General features: G+C 38.6%; 2 protein-coding genes across 8 annotated transcripts in view; one reads left to right on the top strand and one right to left on the bottom strand.

Annotated features, from left to right (window-relative positions):
- Window positions 1–2956, bottom strand: part of TBC1D12 (TBC1 domain family member 12) — a 118411-nt gene extending 115455 nt beyond the window's left edge. Inside the window, exon 1 of one of the 2 annotated variants that reach the window (XM_068548236.1) lies at window positions 2885–2956. In XM_068548236.1, coding sequence (XP_068404337.1) covers window positions 2885–2916 — 32 coding nt within the window. In that variant the 5' untranslated portion in view covers window positions 2917–2956. The remainder of the gene's footprint in view (window positions 1–2884) is intronic. The other variant, XM_068548237.1, reaches the window with a different exon arrangement.
- Window positions 2957–3035: 79 nt separating this feature from the next.
- The window catches only part of NOC3L (NOC3 like DNA replication regulator), a 49939-nt gene continuing 26194 nt past the window's right edge, over window positions 3036–26780 (top strand). For all 6 annotated transcript variants that reach the window (XR_011074512.1, XR_011074511.1, XR_011074513.1 and 3 more), the window contains exons 1-13: window positions 3036–3171; window positions 4160–4367; window positions 7760–7892; window positions 8646–8803; window positions 9392–9445; window positions 11266–11396; window positions 14215–14376; window positions 15137–15230; window positions 17490–17665; window positions 18073–18201; window positions 22192–22323; window positions 24282–24362; window positions 24694–24794. Coding sequence is in view for 3 of the 6 variants with exons in the window: in XM_068548233.1 (XP_068404334.1) it covers window positions 3163–3171; window positions 4160–4367; window positions 7760–7892; window positions 8646–8803; window positions 9392–9445; window positions 11266–11396; window positions 14215–14376; window positions 15137–15230; window positions 17490–17665; window positions 18073–18201; window positions 22192–22323; window positions 24282–24362; window positions 24694–24794 (1568 nt within the window). In the remaining 3 variants the exon portion in view is untranslated. The remainder of the gene's footprint in view (window positions 3172–4159; window positions 4368–7759; window positions 7893–8645; window positions 8804–9391; window positions 9446–11265; window positions 11397–14214; window positions 14377–15136; window positions 15231–17489; window positions 17666–18072; window positions 18202–22191; window positions 22324–24281; window positions 24363–24693; window positions 24795–26780) is intronic.

The raw sequence follows: 26780 nt of genomic DNA, 5'->3' as shown, positions 1-26780 counted from the left end.
AGAAATCCCTGGCTTATTTCTAAAGATCTCTAGAATATCAGGATTCTGGCTATGGGTAAATGAATGAAATAGGCAATGTTGGAAGAGGTACAAGTGAAAAATATAGTTTCATTTTGAACATGGTGATTTGAAGTTCCTTGGTTATCTTCTGGGGATGTCCAGGAGGTAGGTGGTTACAAGACTGAAGCTTGAGGGAGAGGTATGGACCGGACGAAAGATTTAGGAATCTCTTTGCATTAGGTAGATGGATGAGATCACACCAGAAGAGCAAGTAGAACATAAAGAGAAGTAGAAAAGTGGGCCTGGGACTTCCCTGGTGGTGCAGTGGTAAAGAATCTGCCTGCCAATGCAGGGGACATGGGTTCGAGCCCTGGTCCGGGAAGATCCCACATGCCACGGAGCAACTAAGGCTGTGCGCCACAACTACTGAGCCTGCACTCTAGAGACCACGAGCCATAACTACTGAGCCCGGAAGCCACAACTACTGAAGCCCGCGCACCTAGAGCCCGTACTCCGCGATAAGAGAAGCCACTGCAATGAGAAGCCCGCGCACTGCAATGAAGAGTAGCCCCCACTTGCCACGGCTAGAGAAAGCCCGCACGCAGCAATGAAGATCCAACGCAGCCATAAATAAATAAATTAATTAATTTTTAATAAAACTTAATAATTTTGTCTGAGATAGATTAAAAAAAAAACAAAGTGGGCCAACAGTGGAACCCTGAGAGTCACCTACATTGAAGAGGCAGGAGGAAGAAAGAATGGAAGTAGGAGGAGAAGCTGGGGAAGAGGCTGTTAAGGGAGCCAAGGAAGTCGAAATTCTAATGTGAGAAAGGAAAAATGCAGCAGAGAGATCTAATAAGGTTAAAAAAGAAAAAAAAAAGATGTAATTCAGTGCACACTTAAAAAAATTTCACAACAACTTGGAGGTTCTTGGTGATCTTAATGAGAGTAGTTTCAGTGGAATGTTATGGGCAGAGTCTCAAAAGGGCTCACAGGAATCTCTGGGTACAATACCTGTGAAGCTAGTTTGGGGTAGTCCAGTGACCCCTCTTAGCCCAAGTGTCCAAGAAAGCTATGGAAGATCCAAGAGGATCTAGAGCCCAAACGGAGCTTAGCAGTGATTTGAGTGAATGGGAAATGATACAAAGCTGGGGACGACATAACTGAGAAACCAGAAGATCACATTAGTAAGAATCATGTAAACTTCCATTTGTTAAGTTTGCGTTTAAATAATAGATTGCTCAAAATCAAGATGGGAGAGATTTAGCTTGGCAACAACTGCTTAAAAATGATCCAAAGATTTTTAGTTGATTATAAACTTACAACGGGCCAAGAGTATGACTTAATTCTTAAAAAGGCTAGCACAGGCTTGGGCTGTGATAATAGAGAAGAGGAAGTAGAGATAAAACTAGTGTTTGCATTTTTTGTTTTTGTTTTTTTCTAAGTAAAGACAAACAGGGAAGGAGGAAAATAAAACAGCAATTAAAAGGAGATGGAGTCATTAGGAAAAAAATTAAGGATGGAAGAGATTTCAGTATATTTATTGGCCAAGGGGAAACATCCATTAGGGAGAGAAAGAATACAGGAGAAAAGGGATAATTAGTGATACATGGAGTCGGATGAAGCTGGGAGAAGTTGGTTTTGAACTGAAATGGGGATGCCTCACCCTTGGAGAGACTGGACAGAAGGCTGAAAGGATGGGAGTGACCACAGATAAGCTGTTATGTTTGGGAGGGAATTCAGACACTTGGGAAGAGCACAGGATAATGTTCTCAATTTGCTTGATGAAGTAATATTCCAGTGGGACAGGTTCTGCTGTTTCTGAGAGTGTGTGTAAAGAAGACAGAGCAATGGGGAAACTGGGGAAGTTGGAAGGGAGGGTAAGAAGAGTTCTGGGTAGAATGGGATTCTTGATCTTTGAAGGGGGATCCAGAAATTGGCAGGTTTCCTCTCAGTCTCTGTAAGACCAACACCCACTAGGGAGCTCAGATTCTTTGGAGCCTCTGCTGGCTTTTCCCTTCTGGCTCAGGACTGCTAGGCCAGACTCTGTCAGGGATGTGCTCAGAATCACAGACTTAAAAAAAAAAATCTGAAGTGGAATTTTAAAATTTATTCATGAAAAAAAAGTCTTTGAGAGACAATCATTTTGAAAAACATACTCTTATTCTTGCAATGCCTAAATCTTCCTGTTAAAACTCATGACTGGCGGAATTACTAAGCAGACAGTAGAATTTACAGAAAAGTAACAGTTGTAAGATACTGAAATGCAGATGAATCTCACTGATATAACTCTTAATCAGACAGTGGTTGAAATTAAGGCAAAAAGTGTTTCAAAATAAAACATTAGGAATCATGGACTTTTCAATATCCTGGTTGTTATATCACAGCTTTGCAAGATGTTACCTTTGGGAGAAACTGGCTAAAGGATATATGGGATCTCTATTATATTTTATAACTGCATAGAAGTCTACAATTGTCTCAAAATAAAAAATTTAATTAAAAAAAAAAAAGAATCATAGACTTTTGAGTGCAGAAGGTCATAAGAAATCATTAGCCATTCCACAAACGCGCCCAGAGAGCTTGTCGAGGGCCAGGCGAGGGGCGGGTACTACACGAAAGGAATAACCTCTTCTCTGTCCTCACGACTTTACGGGAGGAAAGCTGACTACAAAACTCAGCATCTATAAAAGAAAGATGAGACGAGCTACATCCTACAACAAGCTAAACATGAGGAGAGGTACAAAATGCAGGCAGGTGATTGAAAAAATCAAGTCCTCTCGTTCTGAGGGAAGAAGCCCGATTTCCTGAAGAATTTCAAAGAAACAGGGCAGGAGTCAAAGATTCAGAGACCCTGTAAAGTGAACCCCACCCGAGGACCATTCACCTTTGGCGATTCGCTGTTCTGTGCGTGCTCATGTGCGTGCACGCCAGGACGCCACCGGCCCAGGGACGCGAGAACGTCACCGCGAAAGGGCGCGTGCCCGCTCCTGTCTACGGAAGTCCCGCCCCCATTTCCGGCGGCGGAGGGTGGGAAGGGGCTAGGGGCAGCTTCCGGCTAGAGCAGTGTCGCTGGTTTCGCACGTGTGTTTCACCTTCGGGATTCCTGGATTACCCCTGCCCCTGGTGAATTTGTCGGGCCTGGGTTCCCCTGCAGATTTAAGGATGAAGGTGGTAAGTGTCCTTAGAAGCCCGATCCCCGCGGCTTATGGCCCCTTTGGCTCACAGAGTCGCTCCCTGGTGTAGCCTTTCTGCGGCCCTTGTATGGGGGGCGGTGGCCTAGATTAGGGGGGTCCCTCCTGGCTCTAAGCGCTGTCAGCTTCCCCGCCCTTAGACCTGGCTCCTTTTTCATCGCCCGCTGTGCGCGCTTGGCTTCAAGGGACCGCACTGAGACTAGCACGGAGTCTTGAGTTCATACATAGGATGTCAGATTTGAAGGGTTCTACAAGACCATTTTCTGAACCCGTTATTTCACAGATGAGAAGCAGGGTCCTGCCTTCAATGAGCTTATGAGTTGTGGGAACTGAGATAAGTCCATTTTTTTCTTCCTAAAGGGTAGGAGATAGAAAAGCGAGTAATTTCTGAGTGAGAGGTCACCAGCAAGAGAGTTGTAATCCACATACCCGAATTCAGTTTTGCTTTCCTTAATTTAAGGGTGTTTGACAAGCCACATAAACTCTTTCAGCCGTAGCTTCCCCAGTAATATGAGGATAACAGCTGTCGCTACTTAACTAGGCTGTTGGAGGTAATATGTTAGAGCACTTTGTAAACAGTGAAGTGATATGTAAACGTCAGTTATTGCGAAAGACAGCCAGCGTTTTGCTCTTAGTATGCCAAACTACAGGCGTTAAGCTAGCCTTGAATAACCGTTTACCACTAGCTTGGTGGTTCTTCACCTTTTTTGGAGTCTTAGACTCCTTTGAACAGCTGTGGATTCTGGTCACAGGAAGACCCTCCCGTTGAATAACTGATGATTTAGTGCCATTCTGTAGGATTAATGCCATAGTGTGGTTTTAGCTCTTATATCCAAGACCCATGGCTGTGAGACATTAAAATTGTGGAATTGGTCTAATGAAATTTTATAATCAATTCTCTTTAACCTGATTTTAAAAATAGTTTAAATTTCTGGGTATGCAGTGCTTCTTCTGTTGTTGTTTTCTAGAGAAGAAATAAAAAACAGGTCCCAAGCTTTCGGAAGTTGCTAAAAACTAGTAAAGTCAAACTTGAAAACAAGCTAAAAAACAAACAATTTAAACAACAAAGCACTCTCAAGAAGTACCGAAAAGAACAGAGGAAACTAAGGCAAGCTGTAAAAGATGCTGTGTCTAAGAAACCTATTCCATTGGAGGACCCAAAGGAAAAACGACCAGGTAATTGTGAAAACATTCATGTGCTCCAGTTTCCATTGATTTGTTTTAAAATGTTCTTCATGGAATAACTTTGCTTTCTAGTAATCACTCTTCTTGTTCTCAGGTCTTCCTAAGAGTAGGTAAGGATCGTAGTCCTATATGCTTTATCACAGTTAGTATGAGAAGACATTTCAGTACAGTATTCACAGTGAGAAAGAGCTAGCCTCTCCTTTCAGTTTGTCTAGAAAGCAGATCTGAAGATACAATACATACTTGGGAAAACAGACTGAGAGTAGCAATGTAAATAATTGTTGGGCATGTCAGTGCTGCCACTTTGCCATTCACTGGCAGTTAGTTAAGGTAAGAACATTGCTTTTCTCTGGTGCATTCGTCACAGTGTTGCTAAGTTTCACTCAGTTTTCTAAACTTCTGGCTTTCTTTTCACTTGGAAACTTGGAGTGAAATTGAGCTGTAATTGTCAGGGTTATTCTTTTGTAAACCTGTTCAAAAACTCCCAAGTACTCAAAAAACAAGTAAGGAATATGACCATTTTGAGTTAGACCAGTTTTTCTACAGGGTTACTCGTATTTTCAGGGAATTCATATTTGGCTATATCTGACTATTCTTCCCATGCCCATCTCATTCTCTTGTCCTGACCTATTTAGTTTGATCCCTTGGCAACACGTTATTGTGATGTATAAAAGGTCATGGGACTGGAAGTCAGAAAACTTGAACTTTTAATTTTGTTGCTTACTAGCAGTGTGGCCTTAGTCCATCACTTAATCTCCAGGTACTTCATCTATAAAAAAAAAAATGCATTGGTTGAGTTAGATGTTTTTAAAGATCTATCTAAATTTCAGAAGAATTTAAAAAGCATGATGTGTTAGTAATTACATTTTAAAAATAGAAGCAAAAGATTTCTTCATTCTTATATGTTGAGCATCTAAATGAAGTCTCTCAGGCAGTTGGGTATAAGAGTATAATGTTCAAGTGAAAGATCTGGGTTAGAGAGAATAATTTTGGGGATTATCAGCATGTAGATGGTAATCAAAGTCTTAGGCTTGGGTAAAATCACCATGGAGACTGTGTAACATGAAAATAAGAGAACCTAGAACAGAATTTTAAGGAACCCCAGCATTTAAGAACTGGGTGGAGGAACCTGTAATGTGGTTTGAGGAGGAGCCAGAGAATTTGGAAGAAAACTTGAATTGTACAGTGTCTTAGAAATCAAAAGAAGTGTGTTTCAAGAAAGAAGGAAACTCTTTATGTTCTAACATGAAATAGTCTATAAAATAAAGTTTTATTTTAAAAAACAAGAAGAAAAGTAGTGTGTAGTGGAGCTTTCACCCACATGAAATTACAGGTTATCACCACATGTAAGATATGCTTACACCAGTTGAGTAAAAAATAGTATGTACTCATAGACTCATATGTGAACTATCAGGAAGAATTAAAAAAAAAAAAGAAAGAAAGAAAGAAAGAAATGGACTTTCCTTTGACCCAACAATCCCACTGCTAGGAATTCATCCTATGATTATTTGAAAAAAAATTTCCAAGAGTATATGTGCCCAAGCATATTCATTGCAATGCTGTTAATAATAGCAAAAAAAAAAAAAAGAAAGATCACCATCAAAAACTGAAGATAATCAAAATGTCCATCAACAAGGAATTGTTGTAATAAATGATATAAATGTACACAGTACTATACAGCTGTTAAGACTGAGGTAGAGGGGACTTCCCTGGTGATCCAACGGTTGGGACTCTGTGCTCCCAATGCAGAGGGCCTGGGTTCGACCCTTGGGCGGGGAACTAGATCCCACATGCCGCAACTAAGAGCCCACATGCCGCAACTAAAGGTCCCGCATGCCGCAATGAAGATCCCACATGCCACAACTAAGACCCAGTGCAGCCAAATAAATGAATAAATGAATGAATGAATGAGGTAGAGCCATATGCTAGCTATATGATCTACAAGATCTATGCAGCAAATGATATAATTATCATCACTTCCTCCTTTTTTTTTTTTTTTTTTAGCAGTTGCATATTTTTGTCTTATATGTAAATTTAACCGGTTTAAAATGTATTTTAAATTTTGGCAAGATATTGATGTGTTGCTTGCTGGAAGATGACCATCTTAAAATGGTAAGATGAAGAAATTAATAGATTGGAGAGGTTGAAGATGCAGGGGAGAGGGGGCTTCAATGGTACAACCAGGCAAGAGAAGGCAAGAGTTTTTGGGATCCAGAGCACAGGAGGAGAGGTGTCTCTTCCAATGTTATGGGATGGAAAAAGAAAAAGGTGGATGCAAATGCTGTTGAATTCATCATGGGAAACTGAAGGAGTTTCTAGCTTATAGCTTTTCTTAGGGACATAGGAAGCTAGGTCCTCTGATGATTATGAAGTGAGGTGGGTGATGGGGTTAGAAGTGTGATAAAGGTAGGAGATTTGAAAAGATACTCTTGGGAAGAGAGAAAGTTGACCAGGGAAATAAACTAATTGCTGGTCAGTTTTGAGCATTGGCAGGCTCATCTGTGCAGCATGTACGTTTACATAGCTATGCTTAGGAGAGTTAGTAGAGTTAGGAACAATTATAAGTTCCATTAGGAAAGATGCTAAGATTGTCTTGTTCATGGTTGGATCCTCAGCACTTAGAACAGTGCTTGGTCCTTAGTGGACATTCATTTTTTACTACAAAAAAAAGAGAAAGAAACAGAGAAAGAGAACGAGGGACAGAGAGAGAAATTAGAATGATCTGTAGTTGGAGTTTTGTTTGATGTGAGTGCCTAAAATGTTGAAGAGAAAGTAATTGAGGATATTGACAAGGCGGTGTTTGAAGTGATAACCATGCAATCTAAGTGACGAAGTAAAGATAGAACACATTGGTAGATAGAAAGTAGAGTGGCCAAAGGATTAATTGAATGTCTGTATATTTGGTCAAGAAGTGTAGTAGTGGAAGTAACTGAATGAGAGCTAGAAAGACAAAAGGTTCTGGTCAGAGAGTGGAGTCAGCACCAAGGTTTGGGATGTGGCCCTTGGAGGGGGTGGCTGAAGTGGAATGGAAGTGAAAGTCTTTGGAGATCAGACAGACTAAGGGGCTAAGTCATTGATTGGCTCTCAGATGCTCTGAAGGACATCGCAGAATGTGTGGACACATTTATTTTTTGGTTGTTACAGTGACCTAAGAATGCTCCTGGCATTTAGATTTCAGGGGTCAGAGATGCTGGCATTTGGCCTAGCCCAGGACACCCAAGTACAACAAAGAATTGTCCTGCCCAGCGTGTCAGTAGTGCTCCCGTTTAGAAACATTGGGCTAAGGTGTTAGTAAAGCACACGCTTTTCCTATCATAGACACAGAAATGCAGCGTTCTACATTCCTAATACTTGTTTCTGATTTTTTGTTGTTGTTGGAACAGGTAAAAGGATTGAGAGGGAAGAGGAAGAAGAGGAGGAAGCCCTTCCTTTAGATATGATGGATGAAGATGACTTACAGTTAATGAAGGATTTAGGGCAAAGAGCATCTTTTCTAACGAGAGATCTTTCTTCTAGGTAATACTTCATTTAGATTATAGTCATTCGCATCCTTTCAGTGTTAAAAACTTGGTTCTGAATTTTACTTAGGTGGTTAGTGCAAGATGCTGCTCATCTCTGAACATGGTGTTTACAAAGAGTAAACCCTATTCAGTCTATTTCCTAAATAAGGTTAGTTCATAAATAAAACAAGCTGATCTTATTTAGTGTATATCTTTATTTCTTTTGAGTCTGAATAGTGAAGTGGAGTGAATGGGTGAAGTATGCTGTTCTCTATTTGAGGCAGAGCAGTCCCGAGTTCTTTATGGCCGTGTTACCCATGTCTCAGTCCTTGTTACCCTATTAGGTACATATTATTCCCTTTTACAGAGAGGAGACTAATGCTTTCCCATTGTCATAAGTAGTGGACCTGAAATTTAAACTTAGATACTTCTAAGTCCAAAGCCATGCTATGTTGTGACAGTTTTGGGGAAAGTAAAATAGCATGATGTCACCCTTGGCTCTGTGGAATATTCTTCAAAGAAAAATCTGCTGTAACTTTCACCTTTATTTTGCCTCTAAAGGGAAAACTAAGTGTAGCCATAGTTTGAGTCTTTATGGTTGGCTATACAGTTCATTTATTCATTTACTATACAAATGCCTGGTCTAGATGCTAATATCTATATGCCTATTAAAGGTTTGGTTAGTGGTTTATTTTTCTGTGCTTTTAAAATGATAGGTCTCTAGGTTATTTTTTTAATATATTAAAACTAAATTTTTTTTTTCCTGCAGTGAGCCTGTTCACGCCAGGAAGCGGAAGCATGAGCATGTTATAGATAAATATGAAAAAATACCAAGAACTCTGCAAACTGCACCAGAGAAGGAACTGATTCACTTACTTCCTATTAAAGATAAAAGTGGTATAATCCCACAGACCAGAGAGAAACCAGGTGATCAGCCCATGTATTAGTTAAAATTTTAGTTCCTTACTAATAATCACGTTCAAAATTTTTTCATTCAAAATTTATTTTATTTTGACTTTTACCCGTATTACAAAAGGGGATAGCTACAGTTAGTCATAGAGCAAACTTGATGATTTTGGCCGGAAATACAGATGATTATCTCAGGTGCCCATTGTACTATGAGTACAGCTGAAGCCACAAGGTTAAGGTGATTCTTTTCAGAGTATTTCATTCTGTTGTTTCTAAAATTAGAGCATATTAGTCATCCTTTTTTAGCCTTTTTTTCCTTACATGTATTTTTTTGTGAAAAAAAACACACACAAAAGTCTAGAAATCACAGATGTGAAGTTATGTGGTATATCACCAAAAACACACCCATAAAACTACCATCCGGGCAAGAAAGAAGTACTGCCAGCACCCAGAAACTTCCCTATACTTCCGTAAATCACTAATTGCTCCCTCCTGACAAAAGTAACTATTTTCCTGAGTTTTAAGGTAGTCACTTCCCTGGTTTTCCTTGTGGTTTTACCACTTATGTATATTATCACATTTTTAATATGCATATTTTCCATATAGTTATTGACAGTAACCAAGATGAAGAGGATCAAGAAGAGATGGAACCTGAAGAAGGTAATGGGATGCATCTTTCTAGTTACTAAATTGTTAATTGAGAATTACATTTTTTTACTTAATAGTGCATTAATTTTACATAAAATCTGGAATGTGCATTTTGGAGTACTGGTCATTTCACGGTCATTTTGAACATTTTCCCACATTTTGAAAGTCTTACCTTGTGTAATATGAGTCTTTTAAAAAAAAAATAAATAAATACATTTATTTATTTATTTATTTTTGGCTGCGTTGGGTCTTCATTGCTGCACACAGGTTTTCTCTAGTTGCGGCGAGCGGGGGCTACTCTTCGTTGTGCGCGGGCTTCTCATTGCAGTGGCTTCTCTCGTTGTGGAGCATGGGCTCTAGGCGCGCAGGCTTCAGTAGTTGTGGCATGTGGGCTCAGTAGTTGTGGCTCGTGGGCTCTAGAGTGCAGGCTCAGTAGCTGTGGCGCACGGACTTAGTTGCTCTGCGGCATGTGGGATCTTCCTGGACCAGGGCTCAAACATGTGTCCCCTGCATTGGCAGGTGGATTCTCAACCACTGCACCACCAGGGAAGCCCTGTAATTTGATTCTTTGTTGCTTTTATTATGGAAAATTTTATTCAGTTATGTTTGTGATGTCTAGGTATGCATGAAGAATCTTATAAATTGTTACTGTTTTGAATTCTTTTTAATTGTAAATGAAGGACCTGACTACAAATAACTATTCACTTTTTAGCTTAAATTATAAAAATGATTCTGTGGTACAAAATTATTTTGGTTCTTTCTTAGAGCAATTATACTTTATGTATGTCTGCTTTACATAACTAAATGTGGGTTCTAATAGCTAGAACAGTTCTAATCAAAGTTAAACTGAAAGAACGTATTTTATTGGTTGAAACTATATTGGTTTGGAATTTGTGATAGAACAAGCCAGTTAAATTTTACTTTCTCTTAGCAAACCATATTAGTGTAAATGAGATTACAGGTCAACTGTTAACTGTTTTTAGGCATCCTTCATCAGCTCATTACAGATTATGCTTGTGTGTTTATTAAATCTAATTCCCTGTGAATTTCTTAAGGTGGATGTATTTTGTGTAGAAAGGACTGTATAGAGTTGAAAACAAAGGAGCATGTACTTTTTAAAAAACTAAATGAGATTGCTCTTTCCCTTAATTAGTATGAATTATTGTGGGTTTATTAGCACAGTAGTTAAAAATGTGAACTCTTAAGTCAGACTGCCTGGGTTTGAATCCCATTTCTGCCAGGGATATGAGCTTAGGCAAGTTACTTTCTCTTTGCCACAGTTTATCTACAGAATTGGGCTAATGATAGTACTTGTCTCATGTGATTGTTGAGAGGGTGATATGTAGTAATCTTGGCCCATAGCAAGTGCTTGATAAAAGTTAGCTGTCATGATTATTTGTTTTTTATAAATTTATTTATTTTATTTATTATTTTTGGCTGCTATGGGTCTTCGTTGCTGTGTGCGGGCTTTTTCTAGTTGCAGGGAGCGGGGGCTACTTTTCGTTGCGGTGCATGGGCTTCTCATCGTGGTGGCTTCTCTTGTTGCGGAGCACAGGCTCTAGGCGCGCGGGCTCAGTAGTTGTGGCTCGTGGGCTCTAGAGCACAGGCTCAGTAGTTGTGGCGCATGGACTTAGTTGCTCTGCAGCATGTGGGATCTTCCTGGATCAGGGCTCAAACCCGTGTCCCCTCCATTGGCAGGCGGGTTCTTAACCACTGCACCACCAGGGAAGTCCTGATTATTTGTTACTACAAGAAAATTATTTTATTAATTAAGGTTCTTGGATACTTGTAAATAAAGACATGTTTAAGAGGGGAAACCTAATCTGTTTCAGAGATCATTGAAGAACCCATTGAAGAGCTGACATTAGAAGAACATTTAATTGAGAGGAAGAAGAAACTACAGGAGAAGAAAATGCGTATCGCAGCCTTGGCATCTGCCATATTATCAGATCCAGAAAGTAATGTAAGTATAATTAATTTCCTTAGGCTTTTCATATTATATGGTGTAACAGTCTAATCTTTTTTTTTTTTATGGCTGTGTTGGGTCTTCATTTCTGTGCAAGGGCTTTCTCTAGTTGCGGCAAGCGGGGGCCACTCTTCATTGCGGTGCGCGGGCCTCTCATTATCACGGCCTCTCTTGTTGCAGAGCACAGGCTCCAGACGCGCAGGCTCAGTAATTGTGGCTCACGGGCCTAGTCGCCCCGCGGCATGTGGGATCCTCCCAGACCAGGGCTCGAACCCATGTCCCCTGCATTGGCAGGCAGACTCTCAACCACTGCGCCACTGGGGAAGCCCCTGATCTTTTAATATTCTCTTGTTAGCTATATGCACACACAGAAAGGAAGATCATTAACAAAATGTAGTAACCAAGTTAGAATAAGAGTACACAGGACCTTAGCCTAATCCAAATCTGTACTCTTAGAAAAGTTACTTAAACATTCTGAGTCTTACTTTCTTCATCTCTGAATGAAGATATTGGACTTAATGTTGTAACTCTAAAAGTGGTTAAGTGTAAAAATTAACAGTACTAGGGAGGAGGAACCAACTTGCAAATTGCTTGACTGATCTATAGAGTTATTAAGGAAGGTGTTACACAAAAGCCAATGAGATTAGTTCAGGAATACTTGTAAGTGGAAAAAAATTTTTTTTTTAATTTATTTACTTATTTATTTATTTTTGGCTGCGTTGGGTCTTTGTTGATGTGTGTGGACTTTCTCTAGCTGAAGCGAGTGGGGACTACTCTTCATTGCGGTGTGCAGGCTTCTCATTACGGTGGCTTCTCTTGTTGCAGAGCACGGGCTCTAGGCGCGCGGGCTTCAGTAGTTGTGGCACGTGGGCTCAGTAGCTCCGTGGCATGTGGGATCTTCCCAGACCAGGGCTCGAACCCTTGTCCCCTGCATTGGCAGGCGGATTCTTAACCACTGCGCCACCAGGGTAGTCTGGAAAAAGTCTATCTGGTTTAAATGAAGTAGACTGAAGAGTTACAATGAATTATCAGTGAACCATGGGCATGGGGGTAAAGGTGGTGATAGTTATAACGTGGGCTCAAGAAACCTGAGGTTCAATCTTGGCTCTTTTAAGTACTATCTGTTAGACTTTGGGAAAGTCGTTTTACCCAAGCTCATTTTCTTCATCTCTAAAAAGAGGATGGTACTTTTTTTTTTTTTTTGGCTGTGCTACGCAGCATGTGGGATCTTAATTCCCTGACCAGGGATCGAACCTGTGCCCCTGCAGTGCAAGTGTGGAGTCTTAACCACTGGGCTGCCAGGGAAATCCAGATGGTACCTATTTTAAAACTGTTGTGAGGATTAAATGATAAAATATACATGAAGTCATTTAAGGGGTACTATTATTCTTTTTAGCTTGGTGTCCCCAGCATCCTACTGTGATGAGTATTTGTTTATTGAATGATAAAATAGATTATTTACATTTATAGAAAAAAAGTTCATATGGTATGCTTTGCTGTAGTACTTGTCCTTTTCTAATAAAGTGAGGGGAAAGGTCTGGAGCAGAATTGGGGAGGGGAATTTGGAATATTTCTCACCAGTATGATCTCATATAATCAGTGTAAAACCATAGAGACAAGAGCTATTGATCTCATTTTACAGTTGAAAAATTAAGGCTTACAAATTCAAGTTGTTTCATATTTTAACAGCTACTAGATTGGAACCCAGGTCTTCTAACTCTGGATCCTCATGCTTATTTCATACAAGTTAGGGTTGCAAATAGGTGGTGGTATATTTGTCCTCTCACCACTATATGGCAAACATTTTTGACCAACCAGTGCATTCTCAAGATAGCAAAGCACTCCAGCAGGCAGTGGTAGTTCATCCAGTCAAGCACATTTGTTGAAATCAGTTTTTCACTTCTTCATCACATAATGCAAATGATCTTTATATGAGTCTTGTTGAAACTAAAGTTAATGTGGATACATTATATTTAATTCCTGATTAGTTCATGTATAGGTGATTAATATACTTGATTGATGTATGTAACATTTTAATATATTTCAAAAAGTGTTTTTAGGGAAATAGGACACGCATGTTTTAGGAAAACCCAGTGCCATTTGCAGCAACATGGATGGACCTAGAGATTATCAGACTAAGTGAAGTAAGTCAGACAGAGAAAGACAAATATATGACGTCACTTATGTGTGGAATCTTAAAAAATGATACAAATTGACCTTATTTTAAAAATAGAAGTAGACTCAGTCATAGAAAACAAACTTATGGTTACCAAAGGGGAAAGGGGCAGGGGAGAGATAAATTAGGAATTTGGGATTAACAGATATAGATTACTGTATATAAAGTAGATAAACAACACGGACCTGTATAGCACAGGGAACTATGTCAATATCTTGTAATAACCTATAATGAAGAAAAATCTGAAAAAGAATATATGTTTTTATATATATATATAAAACAATCACTTTGCTGTACAACTGAAGCATCGTAAATCAACTATACTTCAGTTAAAAAAAGTAGCATCATAAATAAAAAGAAAACCCAATAAAAAAAGAATTTCTAAAAATAGGTAGATTAATAAATTTATACTTTTTAAAGTATATTTTTTCTAACTGCTTATTTAACAAAAATATGATGAACTTATAGCTTTAGTGATATATCTTTTGTAAATGTGAGCAGTGTCTGTAGTTGTGTGTGGCTGGACTAGACTGTGAGCCATTGTGTGAATTCCACTTGTTGTGCCAGATGTGAGGCTGTTGTCTTTTGTTTATAATTGTCTTGCCATTTCTCTAGCCGTATGAGTTATTTCTTTAACAGATTAAAAAATTGAAAGAATTACGTTCCATGCTGATGGAACAGGATCCTGACGTGGCTGTTACTGTTCGAAAGTTGGTGATAGTTTCTCTGATGGAGTTATTTAAAGACATTACTCCTTCTTATAAAATACGACCCCTAACAGAGGCAGAAAAATCTACCAAGGTAATGCTGGATATAATTTTTTTTTTAACATCTTTATTGGAGTATAATTGCTTTACAATGTTGTGTTAGTTGCTGCTGTATAACAGAATGAATCAGCTATATGCATACATATATCCCTATATCTCCTCCCTTTTGTGTCTTCCTCCCACCATCCCTATCCCACCCCTCTAGGTGGTCACAAAGCACTGAGCTGACCTCCCTGTGCTATGCAGCTGCTTTCCACTAGCTATCTATTTTACATTTGGTAGTGTGTATATGTCAGTGCTACTCTCTCACTTCATCCCAGCTTACCCTTCTCCCTCCCTGTGTCCTCAAGTCCATTCTCTACATCTGCATCTTTATTCCTGTCCTGTCCCTAGGTTCATCAGAACCATTTTTTTTTTAGATTCCATATATATGTGTTAGCATACGGTATTTGTTTTTCTCTTTCTGACTTACTTCACTCTGTATGACAGACTCTGGGTCCATCCACCTCACTACAAATAACTCAGTTTTGTTTCTTTTTATGTCTGAATAGTATTCCATTGTATATATGTGCCACATCTTCTTTATCCATTCATCTGTTGATGGACACTTAGGTTGCTTCCATGTCCTGGCTATTGTAAATAGTAATGCTGGGTATAATTACTACACAAAATAAGCTGAAAATTTTGCATACCTAGAGATGGGAGAAATAGTGGGGACACTCATATTTTGTGCTAATTTAAAAATGGATTTCAGCATTTTGATTTAAGAAAATCATCTTTTTTGGTCCTTTTAGATCCGCAAAGAAACCCAAAAGTTAAGAGAATTTGAAGAAGGCCTGGTTAGCCAATATAAATTTTACTTGGAAAATCTGGAGCAAGTGGTTAAAGGTATATTAAAAATATCTTAAAAGTATGTAACACACTTAGCTTTGATCAGGAATGTGAATTCTATATTCTGTCCTGTGTGTTGAGAGTAATATAGTGTATGGTCAGGAGCAGAGTCTATAGAGTCAGACTTCCTGGGTTCAAATTCTGGTTCACCTCTTAATACCTAGGTGGTGGGCAAAGGACTTAATCTCTCTGTGCCTCAGTTTTTCCTGTCTATAAAATGGGAATAAGGATAGTACTTTACCTCATAGGATTGTTGTGAGTAGTGAATTAATTTATAGATATAAAGTAGAATTATAGTGCCTATACTAGGCACTGTGCTTTATCAGCTATCAGTATTAGTATTATCGTTGCTGCAGTTCTTTACCTAGTAAGTAGTTGTATGTTTCTTGAATTCACGAATGGCTGGAATTTATTCTACTGTGTTTTTTTTTTGAGGTTTTTTTTTTTTAACATCTTTATTGGAGTATAATTGCTTTACAGTGTTGTGTTAGTTTCTGCTGTATAATAAAGTGAATCAGCTATATGCATACATATACCCCCATATCCCCTCCCTCTTGTGTCTCCCTCCCACCCTCCTTATCCCACCCCTCTAGGTGGTCGCAAAGGACCGAGCTGATCTCCCTGTGCCATGCAGCTGCTTCCCACTAGCTATCTATTTTACATTTGGTAGATGAACTTAGGGGCAGGACAGGAATAAAGGCACAGACATAGAGAATGGACTTGAGGACAAGGGGAGGGGGAAGGGTAGGCTGGGACGAAGTGAGAGAGTAGCACTTACCTATATATTCTACTGGTTTTTATTTGAAGGGGGTAGTCAGGGGAGAAAGATAATGTGAACTGGTTGTAATGAGTGCCTTGAAAATGGACTTAACATTATCGGGATGATAAACTCTTCTATCAAACTCTGTTCTCTTTCTCTTCGTTCAGAAGAGGAAGGACATGGGAGACATTCAGGCATGAATGGGGAAGAGATTTCATTGCCAAGGCGAGGTGCTTTCACCTGACTCAGTTGGGCTCCTTTACTCAGTGCTGGGTCTAAGGATCACCCAGCTGCTAGCTCAGCTGCAACAGAGCTACTTAATCTGTCGGCCAAGTAACGACATGGAGGTGGGGTGGGTGGCATGGGTATTGCTTCTGTGCTCTGGCATCCCAACTGGAACCTACATACTAGCATTTATTTATTTACCTATTTATCTACCTGTCTGTCTATCTATTATAATGTCTTCAAGATTCATCTTGCTGTAGCATGTGTCAACATTATCTTCCCTTTTTAAGGCTGAATAATATCCCATTGTATGTATACACTACATTTTGTGTATCCATTCACCCATCCATTATAAAGTCTTGTCAGTTTTAAGTAAATAGAAGGTATCGTTCTTACTTATGGTGAATACAGTCTGAGGAAAAATCACATATATGAGAAGCAAGTTTAAAACCAAGGCACTAGGGAATTCCCTGGCTGTCCAGTGGTTAGGACTCCACGCTTCCACTGCAGGGAACACGGGTTTTATCCCTGGTTGGGGAACTAAGATCCCGCATGCTGCACGGCACAGCCAAAAAAACAAAATAAATAATAAAATAAAATAAAATGAAGCAAAGGCACTGTCTTCTATATTGTCTTTCTCATCTCTGGTTGTGTATGATGTAGGAGGAGGTCTTGAACCTACTCTAGAAAAAAATCAGCGTATTTTCATATCCTCATATTCAAGATACTGTGTTACAGTAACAGAATATGTATGTAGAAGTTTCTAGAAAAGAGGTACTGTGAATCATCAATTATTTTGAAGGAGAAATTAAACTTTTTTTGGACCTCCTGGGTAAAGAAACTACAGTGAGCATCAGCAAGAAGCCAGGGGAAATGATGCCTATGGAAAGCCAAGATTCTTGTAATGGTGGTTAGTCAGAGGGTGGATGATGATAGGCAAATTTAATGGTAACATCTGTACGTGTGTCTAAGTGTAGACAAGGATGATGGTAGGCAAATTTAATGGTAACATCTGTACTTGTGTCTAAGTGTAGACAAGGATGATGGTAGGCAAATTTAATGGTAACATCTGTACTTGTGTCTAAGTGTAGACAAGGATGATGGTAGGCAGATTTTAATGGTAACATCTGTACTTGTGTCTAAGTGTAGACAGCTCATATTTAAGAAGTCACATGGTATGTTGAATTTTCATATTACTGCTTATTACTGTAAAACAAACTAATTGACATTTTAGCCGATGAGTAAAGTAACTACAGTTATCTCTTGATTAGATTGGAAGCAAAGGAAGCTGAAGAAAAGTAATGTGGTTTCCTTAAAGGCCTACAAGGGACTGGCAGAGGTGGCTGTGAAGAGCCTGTGTGAGCTGCTGGTGGCCCTGCCTCATTTCAACTTCCACAATAACATCATTGTACTGGTTGTCCCTCTCATGAATGACATGTCAAAATTGGTGGGTTGCTTTTGTTGCTGTTGTCCTTAACAGAAAATCATAGACGATGTGATTATTTTTTTTCTCTCTCTCAAAATTCTTTTGGCGCTATTATTTATTGCTAAAATGGGGTCCTTTGTTAAATACTGTCTCTTCAAGAAAATTGTTTGAACGTAAGCTTGGTGAAGTGGTTCTGAATAGGAGGTGGTTTTGCCCTCTTCTTCAGGCTGTCTGCACGCATTTTGATTGTCACGACTATGGTGGTGGAGGATTGTTGCTGCTGGTTTCTGGTGGATAAAGGTCAGGGAGGCTTCTAAACATCCTCCAATGCACAGGACAGGGCCCCACAACAACGAATTATCTGGCCCCAAATGTCAATACTGCTGAGGCTGAGAAACACTGGTTTAGTGTAACATTTTATTTTTCAGATATCTGAAATGTGTTGTGAAGCAGTAAAGAAACTCTTTAAACAAGATAAATTAGGCCAAGCATCACTGGGTGTAATTAAAGTGATTTCTGGTTTTGTGAAAGGCAGAAATTATGAAGTTAGGCCAGAGGTAAGCCTTTTTTTTTCTCACTTTGTATTGTGTTTGTTTTGAAATTACGAAGTTAATTTTCAGTTGTTATGAGGAATTTATTTTTTATAGATGTGTAAAGTATAAAGTGAAAGTGCTCCCCAGAAGTAACTGCTCATAACAGTTTGGCTTGTATCCTTCTAGATGTTTTTCTATGCAGATAGAGACATACTTTGTATTTTAAAATTAAAAAATGGGTTTATACTTTGGAAACTATTCTGGAGCTGTTTTCAACTTAATGTATTGTGGACTAATGTATAGGGCTATCCCATTCTTTTTAACGTCTGCTGTAGTATTCCATTATGTGAATAATATATAGTCCCTACTTGATGGATGGCTGAGTTGTTTCTAGATTTTTGCTGTTACAGTCAGCATAGAAAAGAATGTTTTGGCCACGTTATTTTTTCACACTTGTGTGAGTATTCTGTGAGTTAAATTTCTAAACTGTGGATACTGGATCCAACAGTATACACATTTAAATATTTGAGAGCTCATGCCAAATTGTCCTCCAAAAACATTTGATCACTTGTGTTCCTGTTAGTGATAGGAGTGTCGTTTCCCCACAACCTACCCAGTGTTGAATATTTTTACTCTTTAATCTTTGTTAGTCTGGTAGGTAAAAAATTACATAAATTAATGTATATTATTTTGTTTACACATTTTTATTAGTGAGGTTTTACTTCGTTTCATACATTTATTAGTCATTTGAATTTTTTGCCTGTTTGTATTGTTTGCCAGTTTTTCTCCTCAGGTATTTGACTTTCTTAAAGACATGTAATAATTTTTAAAATGTGCTTATATTTGAATAAATATGAGCCATGTACTAGGCACTGTTCTAGGTCCTGGAGATAAAGTAGTGAACAAAAGAAACAAAAGCTCTGTGTGTTTGTTGAGCTTAAGTTACATAGTAAGGATATTAAGTCTCTGTTGCAAATATTTATTTGTTGCTCTGTCCTTTAATTTTGTGCCGTTGTCTTTTTGCTTTATAGAAGTTTTACATTTTAATTACTTATTTTACAGAATTGGTTTTTTTTATATTCAAGAATATCAAGTATCTTGCCATTTTCTTTTATGTGCTTAAGTGAAGTTTTATAGTTTTCTTCATTTGGGTCTTAGATATTTTCATTAAGTTTTAGTCATATAGTTTTTTTTTTTTTTTTAATGTGGGATCTTCCCGGACCAGGGCTCGAACCCGTGTCCCCTGCATTAGCAGGTGGATTCTTAACCACTGCGCCACCAGGAAGCCCCAGTCATATAGTTTTGATTGTTAAGCTGATTTTTTTTTTTTACTGTTTTATTTCCTAATTTTGAAGTCTTCTTCCTTTGCCGTCAAATTCTTTTCATCCCTTGTAGCTGATAACTTTAGTTGAACTGCTAAAATTACAAATATTGGGCTTAAGTATTACTCAGAATTTTAGAGTAATCAGGGAATAAGGCTTGAACATGAAATTGGCCATAGGGAAACACTTTCATTTTAATGATGCTAGAATATAAACTGCTTTCTTTACTTTCTTGGTATTTGTTTGTTTGCTTGGTGTCTATATACTTTGTACAGTAATGTGATTTTTTTTAAGGGATACAATGTGGTGATTTAATATATGTATATACTGTGAAATGATTACTGCAATCAAGTTAATTGACACATCCATCACCTCTCATAGTTATCTTTTTTTTGTGGTGAGAATACTTAAGATCTACTCTCTTAGCAAATTTCAGGTCTATGATACAGTATTATTACCCAGAACTTATTCACCTTATAACTGAAAGCTTGTATCCTTTGACCAGGATTTCCTCATTTCCTCCATCCCCTGGCAAGCACCATTCTACTCTCTGGTTCTGTGGGTGCGACTTTCTGAGATCATACAGTATTGATCTTTCTGTGTCTGGCTCATTTCACTTAGCATGATGTCCTGCACGTTCATCCATGTTATCAAAGATGACAGGACCCTCTTTTTAAGGCTGAATAACATTCCATTGTATGTATATCCCACGTTTGCTTTATTCCGGCAGGCACGTAGATTGGTTCCATATCTTGGCTTTTGTGAACAGTGCTGCAGTGAACATGGGTGTGCAGATATCTCTTTGAGATACTGATTTCATTTCCTTTGGATATATACCCAGAAGGGGGATTGCTGGATCATATGATAATTGTATTCTTAATTTTTTGAGGAGCCTCCATCCTGTTCCATAACGGCTGCGTCAATTTACGTTCCCACCAACAGTGTACAAGGGTTCTCTTTTCTTCACAACCTCATTAACACTTGTTATTTCTTGTCTTTTTCATAGTAGCCATTCTAATAGGTGTGAGGTGGTATCTCACTGTGGTTATGATTTGCACGTCCATGATGATTCATGCTGTTGAGCATCTTTTCATTTACCTGTTGGTCATTTGTTGTTTGTCTTCTTTGGAAAAAATGTGTTCTTAGGTCCTTTGTTCTTTTTCAAGTCAGGCTATTTGTTTTTTGCTGTGAGTTGTTTTGAGTCCCTCAGTATTTTGGATATTACCCCTTATCCAGATACATGATTTGCAGATATTTTCGGCCATTCCATAGGTTGCCTTTGCATCTTGTCGCTGGTTTCCTTTGCGTGTGGGAGGTTTTTAGTTTAATGTAGTCTCACTTGTTTGTTTTTGCTTTTGTTGTCTGTGCTTTTGGTGTCATATCTAGAAAATTAATGCTCAGACCAATGTCAAGGAGCTTTGCCTCTATGTTTTCTCTTCTAGGAGTTTTATGGTTTCAGGTCTTACATTTAAGTCTTTAATCCATTTTGAATTAATGTTTATGACTGGTAAGATAAGGGTCCAGTTTCATTCTTCTGTATGTGGATATCCAATTTTCCTAACACCATTTATTGAAGAGACTGTTCTTTCCCTATTGTGTATTCTTGGTTCCCTTACCAAAGATTAGTTGACCATGTGCCGCATTCTTTGACTTGGAGTTATTTTTCATTTGTGGGTGATATTTTATGAGCACATAGAATACCTACAAAATACTCAAATCTTTCTGAGACCTAGAGTGACTTCAGGTTCATTGTTTATGCTTTTAGTTCTTCCTTGTTTTCATTACATGCTTTAAATGAAGTTCTCAGTTTTCTTCCAAATGTACACATTGGAACCTCAAAAGAATACAAACCTGTAGTTCTTTTTTCCTCCAAGAATAATGCTGTGACTGCAGGTCAGTAGAGTGGTTTCTTCCCCAGAAAACGTAGGATTTTAAACCCCTTTTGTCTTTGTGTTTGGATGGTTGCTGTAGCACACAATACATCAGTTTCTAAATTAGTTTCTGAACTTTTTTGAGTGGCTTAAGGCAATAGTACATGTGGTCCCTGGACCAGCATCAGCTGGTGATAAGAAATACAAATGCTGGGGCCCCACTGCAGACCTGCTGAATCAGAAGCTCTGGGGATGGGGTCTAGCTTTTTGTGCTTTAACAAGCCCTCCAGGTGATTGTGATGTTTGCTAAAGTTGGAGACTCATTAGCCTGAAGAAAAATAAGTGGTCTTAATAACACTAGTCTTCATGTTATTTTTTTTGTTGGGAAAAAAAGATTAGAACTGTTAACTGCAAAACTGAATCTGGTTTGGGAATTTAAAGCTGGTTTAGAAATGTCTAATAAATATCCTCTTCTCCCGTACTGGTCCAAACCTTTTTCTGACCTGTCTACTCTTTGTAATCCTATCTACCAGTGCCAGGTAGTGTTCTCTCTTCCTTGTTCTTATTTCACTGCAAAGTAATATTATGTGTATTTAGCCAAATACTAGTGTCCTTTCATAGACAAAAATTACCGAATACGTTTAACAAAAAGATAATAGAACTTTGTGTAAAATGTGATAGAAGATGTTTCAAAGTTTTTTGTTTTTTTGGGTTTTTTTGGCATGAAGGAAGGAATAACACTGTTGAATGCTTATTCCGTTTAAAGTATTTGAGGGCAGTATAAATATTAAGCTGTGTATTTGTGTTTTCTTCAATAATAGATGTTAAGAACATTCTTGTGCCTAAGGATCAAAGAAGTAGAAGTGAAAAAAGATACAGAGGATATTAATAAACAAAAAAAGTTCATGACTTTCAAGGAAAAGAGAAGAACTCTATCAAGAATGCAGAGAAAGGTTTGATTGATTTCCTTTTTTGTTTTAATTGATTTTAGATTAAAATCATAGGCACAGGTAAAAATCATAGTTAAGTCATAAATATAAATATTTTAAAATCTGATATTTAGAGAATTTTATTTTCCCCAGTTATTGCAAAGAAATGTTTTGTTAAATCAACTTAAACAGACAGTTCATTAGCAAAGAGAGCAGTAGATGAAAAGGTTTTCTTGCCCTGCTGGCTTTTTTTTTTCTTTTGGCCACACCGCACCACTCGGCATGTGGGTTCTAAGTTCCCCGACCAGGGATCTAACCCGCGCCCCTTGTGTTGGAAGCATGGAGTCTTAACCACTGGACCACCAGGGAAGTCCCCATGCTGGCTTTTGAGATCCTCTTAGATTCATCGTGATAACACAGATTCCTTCCTTAACAGAAAGGATGCATTCATGTGAAGTTGGCAACAAAGTAGGTTTTAGTCGAATCTCCTTTCTCTGTTGGTTTGTATTTGAAAACTAGGTTGAAATTCCAGGCTTTTGTTTATTTACTATGAGACTTTGGAAACATTTTTTTAATATTCTGAGAAATGGAGCTAATAATAGCACCTACTTTGCAAGGTGATTGTGCAGTTTAAATATAATGACATAGGAAAAGCACTTAGAGTGTGCAGCGCTGGGCACACTTTATACACATTAGTTACCACCACCACCATTATTATGATCACTTCTCAAAACATTTCTAAACAGTTTATTAGGGTTATCAAATGGGTTATAAAAACAAAGGAAAAAATAATTTCCAGGGATATCCATCTTTTTTTTTTTTTTTTAAATTATTTATTTATTTATTTATTTATTTTTTTAGCTGTGTTGGGTCTTCGTTTCTGTGCGAGGGCTCTCTCTAGTTGTGGCAAGTGGGGGGGCCACTCTTCATTGCGGTGCGCGGGCCTCCCAGTGTCGCGGCCTCTCTTGTTGCGGAGCACGGGCTCCAGACGCGCAGGCTCAGCAGCTGTGGCTCACGGGCCCAGTTGCTCCGCGACATGTGGGATCCTCCCAGCCCAGGGCTCGAACCCGTGTCCCCTGCATTGGCAGGCAGATTCTCAACCACTGCACCACCACGGAAGCCCTCCAGGGATATCCATCTTTGAATGTGTCTAAGAACTTTTGAAAACAAGACAGGAATATCAAAATAGACTTAATGATTGTTAACAAATGAAGGTAAATATTTAAATTATTTATACCATACTATCTTAATATAAGTTGGATGTGCCTGTTAGGAACAGCATGTATGTGGCTACAGTGGGGAAACAAAGACCAAATAAGCAGCTCTTTAACAACTTCATGTGAGGGAAGGAAACGCCATTCCTCAGTCGGTCCCCAGTGTCTCAGGCAGCTTAGCAACCATTGTTTGCTGCTCTAACAGCATAAGGGAGTGGAAAAAAATTGGTTTTCTGTTGAATTTCTGTATAGTATCTGGTTTTATGAATTGTATGTAAATGAGTTTGGGAAGCATTGTTGATGACTGGTTTCCACATTATAGATGATTTAACAATAAGAATTATTTCTGGGCTCAGCATGTCCTTCCTTCCTTTCTTTTTTTTTTTTTTTTTTGAAAAAATTTAATTTAAATTACAGAAAACTACAGAGAGTAGTATAATATATCCCATGTATTTACCATTTTGATTGAGCAAATATTAATATACTTCAGTTTCTTTCTTGAAAAGAAAGAAACCATTGGTGATAGAGTTGGAGTCCCTTTGTCCCTTCTCCAGTCCCATTCTTCTCCCTTCCTCCTAGGAGGCAGCCACTCATAAATTTGGTTTATGGGTGCTTCTTATCCATTTTTAAAATTTTTGCTTATATTTGTATCTGTAGACGGTCTGTGGTATTATTGTGTGTGTTTCATAATATTGACATAATGCCTCTCTGAAGCTAGCTTTTTCATTCAGTGGTATACTCTTTTTTTTTTTTTTAATCTATTTTCAGTGGAAGAAAGCAGAAGAGAAACTAGAGAGAGAGCTTCGGGAGGCAGAAGCTTCGGAGAGTTCTGAGAAAAAACTTAAACTGGTAGGCAGTTTCACGTTTTCTCATGCTTTTAAAATGTTTTGTTAAATGATTTCAACTAGAGATTTATTGCTTCAACTTGTGGTTGTATGACTTTGGTTTATTTCATGAGGCTTAGATACATGATGTGTAAGAAATGATAATGTGATCGATGATGCTAGTTTTAGGAAATCACAGGATGTGTATCTTCATTCTGCTTTGTTGAAGCTCTTAGGATTGAATAGTGGGGAGTGATGGGAAAGCACAGAAAAGGTTGAGTTTTGAAAGCTGTAGTTGTGGTAACTCGGGAGAAAGTATACTAGGTTATACTGAAGTCATTTTGTCTGTTCTGCAGCACACGGAGACTCTGAATATCGTGTTTGTGACCTACTTCAGAATATTGAAGAAGGCCCAGAGGTCACCTCTCCTGCCAGCAGTTCTGGAAGGTCTTGCCAAGTAAGGGCGGTGTAGGTTGAAGCCTTTTAGATTCTTTCTAAATAAATAAGACCGAGGTAACCATGAACTTTAAACAGGGTACACTAATGATGACCCGGTGTCCTTCTTAGTTCTCATTCCTTTTTTATTTGTCACCAGCTTTTCCTTGAAACTGTTCATAACACTGCACTTTTTTGGTTTTCTCATCTCAAACCTTTTATTTTAAAAATCTCCTTCACTAACTCTTTCCTCCTACTTATTACTTAGTTCTCGCTGTCCCTAGGGTTCATCCCTCAGTTCTGGTTTCCTTCTGTTCTGTAGTCAGTTTTTAGTCTTGCATAATCTGGTCCTCTTAAGATAGGTCTTTTTGTATTCTGTCAACACTAATGAACCTACTGGGTCATGTGAGCCAGAATAATGGTTGTCAGGATAGTTTTCTACAATTATTTGAGGTATTGTCCTGTAGAACAGTGCTATCCAATAGAAACATAGTGTGAACTACATAAGAAATTTAAAATTTTCTGTTAACCACATTGAAAAGGAAAAAGAAACAGATGAAATTAACTTAAATATATTTTGTTGAACTCATTTTATCTAAAATATTATTTTGACATACATTAATGTCAAAACATTAATGAGATAAAACATTAGTGAGATATTTACCATGCCTTTTTTCATAATGTATCTTTGAAAAGTGGTATATATTTTACATTATAGCACATCATCTCAGTTTGCACTAGCCACATTTCAAATCCCTAATGGCCAGTGGTTACGTTGGACAGCACAGCTTTAGAAATAGGACTAATGTCTGGAAGATAGAGAAAAGGCAAATTTGGTTCAATATGGAAGAAATTACTTTCTAATGACTGCAGCTATTTGGTGATGAGATGCTTTGCCTTATAAGATAGTGTGGTCCTTGTCATTGAAAGAGAGGTTGGTCAGAGGTTCAAAGAGAAGGGATTATTCTTACCTTAGGTAGGACCTGTTGTTTGTTTTTTCAATGACCAATTTCTTTTTTTTTTTGTTTTTGTCTGTTGGGCCTTTGTTGCTGCGTGTGAGCTTTCTATAGTTGTGGCGAGTGGGGGCTACTCTTTGTTGCTGTGCACGGGCTTCTCACTGTGGTGGCTTCTCTTGTTGCGGAGCATGGGCTCTAGGCGCATGGGCTTCAGTAGTTGTGGCGCGTGGGCTCAGTAGTTGTGGCTTACATGCTCTAGAGCGCAGGCTCAGTACTTGTGGCGCATGGGCTTAGTTGCTTCTCGGCATGTGGGATCTTCCCGGACCAGGGATCAAACCCGTGTCCCCTGCATTGGCAGGTGGATTCTCAACCACTGTGCCACCAGGGAAGTCCCAATGACCAATTTCTTTATTTAAACAAATTTTTAATAATACATGCTCATTTAAAAAATTCAAATAATGCAATTAAGAATTAAAAGATCACAAGTTCCCTTCCTTCCTATATCAGTATGTAAATCTGCCCACCTGCCTTCTTTCATACAAATTGAATCTTTCACACAAATGTATACTGTTCTGGGGACTTCCCTGGTGGCGCTGTGGTTAAGTATCCGCTTGCCAACACAGGGAACACGGGTTTGATCCCTGGTCCGGGAAGATCCCACATGCCACGGAGCAACTAAGCCTGTCCACCACAACTACTGAGCCTGTGCTCTAGAGCCTGCGAGCCACAACTACTGAGCCTGCAAGCTGCAACTACTGAAGCATGCACGCCTAGAGCCTGTGCTCCGCAGCAAGAGAAGACACCGCTATGAGAAGCCCATGCACCACAACGAGGAGTAGCCCCCGCTCACCACAACTAGACAGAGCCCGCACCCAGCAATGAAGACCCAATGCAGCCAAAAATAAATAAGTAAATAAATAAAAACAAAAATAAATTTAAAAAAAAAATGTATACTGTTCTGTAACTTCCTTTTTTTTTTGGATAAACAGTTATTCTGGGTATCCTTCCATGTTAGCACATATAGACCCACTTTTTTTTTTTAAGTTCATAAT

Source organism: Eschrichtius robustus, chromosome 7 (genome assembly GCF_028021215.1).
Source record: "Eschrichtius robustus isolate mEscRob2 chromosome 7, mEscRob2.pri, whole genome shotgun sequence".
Classification (NCBI taxonomy): domain Eukaryota; kingdom Metazoa; phylum Chordata; class Mammalia; order Artiodactyla; family Eschrichtiidae; genus Eschrichtius; species Eschrichtius robustus.
The sequence above is the reverse complement of the archived record's forward strand: the minus strand, read 5'-3'. Positions and strand labels throughout refer to the sequence as shown.